We start from the raw sequence: 6,793 nt of genomic DNA, 5'->3' as shown, positions 1-6,793 counted from the left end.
CTTCCGGCGGAAGTGGGAGACCACGGCGCCTGCGGGAGGTGTGAGTACACCGGTCACGGAGCTCAGAGCTGCGGCTCGGGGATTCGGGCTGCAGGGCAGGTGCGCGCCCCTGGGAAGTGCGGGCGGCGGCCGCGGCCACGTCTCTCCCTTATCGCGCTCAGCTCAGCCACTCTGAAGAGTCCCCGACCTTCCTCAAGGCGGAGGGAGCGCGTCCCCGTAATGGAGTGAAGCGGCGAGCGATCGGACTCCTCCGGGGCCCTGGGCAAGGAGCTGGGACCGCGGAGCAGGAAGCCCCCATTGGTGGAAGAACTGGGCAGAGTCCGGGGTCGTCTGTCCGTCTGTCGCCTGTATCTGTCTGCATCCTTGAGATCCCTCCCACTTCCTTGCGTCGAAGTACAAAAAGCAAAGAAAGGGGTGGGGGAAATAGCATAATGGTTAATGCAAACAGACTCTCATGCCTGAGGCTCCAAAGTCCCAGGTTCAGTCCCCCATACCACCATAAACCAGAGCTGAGCAGTGCTCTGGAATTTCTCTCTGTGTCTCTCTCTGTCTGTATCTCTCTCAAAAATATAATAAAAAATATAAAAAAAGCAAAGAAAGGAGGGTCCAGGCGGCCGCGCACCTGCTGAAGCCCACACATCCCAGTGCGCAAGGACCAGCTTCAAGCCCCTGGCCCCCACCTGCAGAGGGAAAGCTTCACAAGTGGTGAAGCAGGGCTGCAGGTATTTGTCTCTTTCCCTCTCTCCACCTCCCCTCTCAATTTCTGTCTCTATTCAATAACTGAATAAATAAAAATTTAAAAAGTACACCGCCACGCGGTGATATGTGTGCTCAACCAGGTGCACCACCACCTGCCCCGCCCTCCTGCTTTTTTTTTTTTTTTTTTTTTAACGAGAGGGATAGGAGAGAAAGAACCAGACATCGCTCTGGTACATGTGCTGCTGAGGACTGAACTCAAGAAATTATGCTTGAGAGTCCAGTGCTTTATCCACCGCGGCATCTCCTGGGCCACCACCACCTCCCTACTTTTTCTTTCTAATAAGACAGTGAGAAGTAGAAAGGGAGACACCTGCCATACTACTCCACTGGTCATGAAGGTTCCCTACGAGCAAGTGGTGACCAGGGCCTTGCACCCTGTCCCTTGTGCATGGTAATATGTGCACTCTACTGGGTGTACCACTGCCCAGCTCCATGACATGTTTTGCCTGAGCCATCTCCCAGCACCTCCCATGTACTGCTTTCTTTCTTTCTTTCTTTCTTTCTTTCTTTCTTTCTTTCTTTCTTTCTTTTCCCTCTCCCACCAGGGATTCACTGAGCTTCAATAGAAATCCTGGGCCAAGGAGTGGGGCACGTGGTTAAGCACTCACATTACAGTGCATAAGGATCCAGGTTCAAGCCCCTGGTCTCCACCTGCAGGTGGAAAGTTTCACAAGTGGTAAAGTAGGTGAGAAAACGCTTAAAAGTCCAAGGTCCTAGATTCAACCCCTAGTACCACCATAAGCCAGAGATGAGCAGAGCTGTGATATAAACACACACACTGTTTACAGTTTTTGATTACTGGGTACTGCCTCAGGTTCTGCAGGGGTGTTCTTGGACATACACCTAAGTGTACTGTATCCTTTTTTTTTTTTTAATGTTTTATTTATGGGTGGTGGTAGATAGCATAAAGGTTATGCAAAGAGACTCTCATGCCTGTGGCTCCATAATCCCAGGCTCAATTCCCCTGTACCACCATAAGCAAAAGTTTTGCACCAAAGTGCAAGGACCGGAGGAAGAATCTGGGGTTTAAGCTCCTGGCTCCCCACCTGCAGGGGAGTCGCTTCACAAGTGACTTTTTCTCCCCCTCTCTGCCTTCCCCTCCTCTCTCCATTTGTCTCTGTTCTATTCAACAAGGGCGACATCAATAACTACAACAATAATAACTACAACAATGATAAAAAAAGGCAACAAAAGGGAAAATAAATACATAAATATAAAAATATTTTAAAAAGTGGTCCGGGAGATGGTGAAGTGATAAAGCTTTGGACTCTCAAGCATGAGGTCCTGAGTTTGATCCCTGGCAGCACATGTGCCAGAGTGATGTCTGGTTCTTTGTCTCTCCTCCTATCTTTCTCATTAATAAATAAAATCTTTTAGAAAAAACTTTCTAGGGAGTCGGGCTGTAGCGCAGCAGGTTAAGCGCAGGTGGCGCAAAGCACAAGGACCAGCATAAGGATCCCGGTTCGAACCCTGGCTCCCCACCTGCGGGGGAGTCGCTTCACAGGCGGTGAAGCAGGTCTGCAGGTGTCTTTCCTCCTCTCTGTCTTCCCCTCCTCTCTCCATTTCTCTCTGTCCTATCCAACAACGACAACAACAATAATAACTACAACAATAAAACAACAAGGGCAACAAAAGGGAATAAATAAAATAAATATTTAAAAAAAAACTTTCTAAAAAAATGTTAAAAAACATTTACTATACTGTCAGGCTGGAGTAGTGTCTCTGCCTGTGGACTCTGAAACAGACAGACAAGAGTTTTCAGTTTCAAAACCTGTCCTTCCCCGAAGCTGGTGATTCACTGAAAAAAAAAACAAAAACATCTATTAATGAGAAAGCTAGGAGAGAGGATCAGATATCACTCTGATGCATATGCAGCCTGGGATTGAACTCAGGACTTCATGCTTGAGAGTTCAGTGCCAAGGGGCTTCCCCTGACACTGGGGTCGCCACACTGGCCACCAGCACACTGGAAGCGCACAGCTACGGCGGTGAGTGAGCCTTTGGCTGCAGTGTGGCCATGAGGGAGGTGTGTGTGTGTGTGTGTCCCTCCTGCCTGGGCCAGCCTCCTGAGGCTCACCTTCAGGCAGCACGCCCACCTCATCACCCACCAGAGCCTGTGCGCCAGTACAGCCCAGCCTGTGGGGTGAGGTCTGAGGGTGCGTCCACAGGGCTGCCTCCTGCCCACAACCAACCCAGACATTCAGCACCTCTGGAGTGAGGACCCGCCCCCCGTGCAAACCCCCAGCCTTGCTGCACTGGCTACCTTTTCTCACCTCCTCAGGCTGCGGGGCTGCCCTGCAGAACAGGCCTGGACCTTGGGGACCAGTGAGGAGGTTCTGGGGGTGGCAAGGACCTTGCAGCCCTCCCCCTTTCCTGGCCATCACTAGTCTGGTGAGGGGTGGGGCCCTCTGCCTCCTCCTCCAGGCATGGAGACTGTGGTCCTAACACTAGCACTCTGGCAGTGCTGGCAGCTGACTCCCCCACCCAGCTGGGCTTCTCTGGGCAGAGGGTGAATAAATGTGGAAACTTCCTCCAGGCTGCTTTGTTTGTTTTTTGGGGGGAGTGGTGGGGGTGGAGGCAGGGGGCCTGGAGTCACACCCAGAGGCACATGAGCTGGTGGGCAAGAAGCATGTGTGGAGCCTGGTCCTTGGCTTCCTGGTCAGCTGTGCTCTGCAGGCAGCAGCAGCCTTGTGCAGCTGAGGCCACCGGGTCTGTGCACAGCACAGGGGAGAGAAGGACTGGCCACAGGGGCACCCTTGCTCTCCGTGGCTTGGTGTGTGGGTGTGGGGGGGCGGTGTGGTCCAGATGAGAAGCTGCCCCGTGCCCCTCGGGGAGAGGGCACTGCCTGCCCAGCCCTGCTGTGTATCCTCCCTATGGGCCCCTGGCCCAGCCCTGCCCCATTCACCTGGTGGTCTCAGCACCCGCCTAGGGCACGGCAAAGGTGGTCTGGAATGAGCCATTCTCTGCCACATGGCCCTTTCTCCACCGGCTCCCCACACTTCTGGGGGGTGACCCGGCTTCCCAGGTGGAGCAACCACTGGCTCTAGGTGGGGGCTCCCTCTGGGCTGTTGCCATGGCTCCCCAAGAGCCCCAGTGCGTGGGCTGCTGGGTGCAGCATCTGCTGGTGCCTCGCTTGAAGGAAGGGAGCATCAGGGTGTAACGAGATCAGATGGGAGTGGGGCCAGGCCTAAGAATAGGATTGGGCTCTGGCTCCTGGCTCAGGTGGGGGCCCACAGGAACAGGGCAGGGGACAAGGACACAGACAGGGCACTGGTTTCCAGGGCAGGTCAGAGTCCAGACCCTTCACAGCCCAGGCGAAAGCAAGGGCGAGGTTGGGGACTCAGGGCTTGGCAGCAGGCAGCAGGCCAGAGGCAGGAAGCCCACTTAGTTGTGGAGGAGGCTCGGCTTAGCTCCCATGGCCTTCCTGGTGGCTGGGACCCTGCGGGTGGCTGCTCACATGGCAGATGCCCAGGACAGCCTGGCCAGAAAGGTAGAGGGAAGGTGGGGGCCCGCCTGCCTGCTCCCTTCCCTGCCTGGCCCCAGCCTGCCCAGCCTGGCCTTGCCTTCTCAGGGCACGTACAGCCTGCGGGCCCCAAGGGCGGCCCTGACCATCTGTAGTCCTGAGGTGCCAGACTCCACCGTCGCCATCCTGGAGGCCACCTTACAGGCCCTAGGCTTCCACAGCTGCCAGAGGAGGGAGGCCTCGGCACAGGTGGGAAGGGGGAAGGTGCCCCAGGAGGCAGGGTGCAGGTGATGTGGGTGCAGGGGAGCCCGGGGCGGGGCCGCAGGGGAGTTGTGTTGCAGGGGAGTCCAGGGAGCACCGACACAGGGGAGCTGGGAAGACCCTCTGGCCAGCCCCCTCTCTCCTGCTTTAGGGCTTCCTTGGGGAGCTGGCTAGATTCCGGGAGCAGTTGGATGCCCAGGGGGGCCCTGTGAGCTGTGCCCTCGTGGCCCTGGTAGCCCCCCGTGAGCAGCTAAGGAGACCCCAGCTGCTGGTGCGGGAGCTGAGCCGCTGTGAGGCCTTGCAGGGCCACCCCAAAATCCTCTTGCTGCTCTCAAGTGCTCCTAGGGGTGTGTGAGTGGGCAGGGACCCCATCTGGGAGGGGGGGCTGGGGGGGAGGCCTAGGTCCTTCCTCCAGGCCGACACGCTGCTTCTTCCCAGCGGCCCCTGAGCCCGGGGCCTTCCTCACAGGCCTGAGGGAGCTGTGTGGCCGCTGTCCTCACTGGTCCCTCCTGCAGCTGCTGACTGAGGTGGGCCCCTCAGCCCCTGCCACCCTCTGGTCACACAGGTCACCCGGAGGCTCCCGCCTTGTCTCCCTCGAGTGTTGCCTGGAGCTCTCGCCTCCTCCCCCCCTGCCCTCTCACTCCCTCGGCCCAGCATAGGCCCCCATGCCCTCCCCCACCACACTCGACCCTGCCACCACCTGCTCGATGACCCTGAGGCTGTCCTGTCTGGGAAGCCATCCTCACTCAGCTGGGACCTCCTGCCTCACCGCCACCCCACACACCGGCTGCTTGTTGAATTCCTGAAGTCCACCTCTCCACTTGTGTGGTGAATGAAGCTGTGCCCGCGCAGTCCCAGCCCCAGGCCTCCTGTGCCCTGCTGCCCCACTTTCTGCTGCCCCCGCCCCCCTGCATTCTGGCAGGGAACCCCAAAGAGATGCAGTAGCCATGAGCCTGGGCAAGCATCTCTTGGAGTCAGGGTTCTGTGCCCCCCACCCTAGTGGAGCAGCCTCCTGAGAGGTCCCCTGCACCGCACCCAGCAGGTCTTTGGCCTGGCATCCCGTGAGTCCTGCAGGGCCAGCTACTGCCCCGTCCTGCGGAGCTCTTTGCGGGGGACACTGTTTCTGCAGGAGGCAGGACTGTGGGATCAGGAGGTGAGCAGGTGGGGGAGCCCACAGCTTCCAGGGGAGCAGGGGAGTGGGGGCCTCCACCAGCCACCCAGATGACCTGAGCTTCCCAGCAGGAAGGCAGCCCCGGGGCTCAGTATGACCTGTCAGGGGCCAGGGCTGCCCTCATCCTGGCTGTGCTGCGAGAGCGGCCCGGGGCCCAGCGTGATGTGGAGGCACTGAGAGGCTTATGCGAGTCCCTGGGCTTCCAGACCGTCCTGAGGACTGACCCCACAGCCCAGGTGAGGAAGCCCCAATTGTGGGCTGCGGACGTGTGGGCAGGACAGGAAGCCCCACATGGACTGAACATGAGGTCCCAGATCCAGCCCCCCTTTCCCAGCTGTGTTTTGGAACCCACTTCAGGCCTTTGGACCCCTGGGGTGTGCTGCCTGTCCCTCAGGCTGGTCCCCACAGGATCTCAGAGGCCTTAGTCCCCCTCAGCTCACTACCTGCCACCCCACTCACCTCCTTACTTCCTTTAAAATGTGTGTTTTGAGGCGCCAAGTGGTGAAGCACCTGGTTGAGTGTATGTATCACCACACACAAGAACCCGGGTGCAAGCCCCTGACCCCCAGCTGTAGGGGGAAGCTTCACCAGCAGTGAAGCAGACCTACAAGGTGTCTCTCTCTCTGTCTCTCCATTTTAAAAAAAAATTTTTGCCTTCAGGGTTATTGCTGGGGCTCAGCACCTGCACCACAGATCCACTGCTCCTGGAGGCTGTTTTTTTTCCCTTTTGTTGCCCTTGTTGTTTTATCATTGTTGTGGTTGTTATTGTTATTGATGTTGTTGTTGTTGGAGAGGATAGAGAGAAATCAAGAGAGAAGGGGGAGAGAAAGACAGACACCTGCAGATCTGCTTCACCACTTGCATAGCGACCCCCCTGCAAGTAGGGAGCCAGGGGCTCGAAATGAGACCCTTATTCTGGTCCTTGTGTTTTGTGCCACCTGCGCTTAACCTGTGTACCACTGCCCGACCCCCTCTCTCCATCTTTATCTCCCCCTTCCCTCTGGATTTCCCTCTCTAGCCAATAAAAAAATAAGTGAAATATCATAAAACGTATTAATTAATGAGGGAGAGAGAGAACCAGAGCAGGATGCAATGCTAGGAATCAAAGTCTGTTCACTGCACCCTGAACCCCTGAGCTCA

General features: G+C 56.9%; 1 protein-coding gene and 1 long non-coding RNA gene across 4 annotated transcripts in view; both read left to right on the top strand.

Moving 5' to 3' along the window:
- LOC132533056 (uncharacterized) lies at positions 1-1,628 on the top strand. The gene is made up of 2 exons (XR_009544940.1): positions 1-99; positions 1,305-1,628. It is a non-coding gene; the product is annotated as an uncharacterized LOC132533056 (long non-coding RNA).
- Positions 1,629-3,593: 1,965 nt separating this feature from the next.
- The window catches only part of LOC103127214 (caspase-6), a 7,563-nt gene continuing 4,363 nt past the window's right edge, over positions 3,594-6,793 (top strand). Inside the window, exons 1-6 of one of the 3 annotated variants that reach the window (XM_060172512.1) lie at positions 3,594-4,248; positions 4,330-4,470; positions 4,634-4,829; positions 4,921-5,009; positions 5,525-5,635; positions 5,722-5,889. In XM_060172512.1, coding sequence (XP_060028495.1) covers positions 4,174-4,248; positions 4,330-4,470; positions 4,634-4,829; positions 4,921-5,009; positions 5,525-5,635; positions 5,722-5,889 — 780 coding nt within the window. In that variant the 5' untranslated portion in view covers positions 3,594-4,173. The remainder of the gene's footprint in view (positions 4,249-4,329; positions 4,471-4,633; positions 4,830-4,920; positions 5,010-5,524; positions 5,636-5,721; positions 5,890-6,793) is intronic. The other 2 variants (XM_016194791.2, XM_016194790.2) reach the window with 2 other exon arrangements.

The sequence above is a fragment of the Erinaceus europaeus genome, chromosome 15 (assembly GCF_950295315.1).
Source record: "Erinaceus europaeus chromosome 15, mEriEur2.1, whole genome shotgun sequence".
In the NCBI taxonomy this organism is placed as follows: Eukaryota; Metazoa; Chordata; class Mammalia; order Eulipotyphla; family Erinaceidae; genus Erinaceus; species Erinaceus europaeus.
The sequence above is the reverse complement of the archived record's forward strand: the minus strand, read 5'-3'. Positions and strand labels throughout refer to the sequence as shown.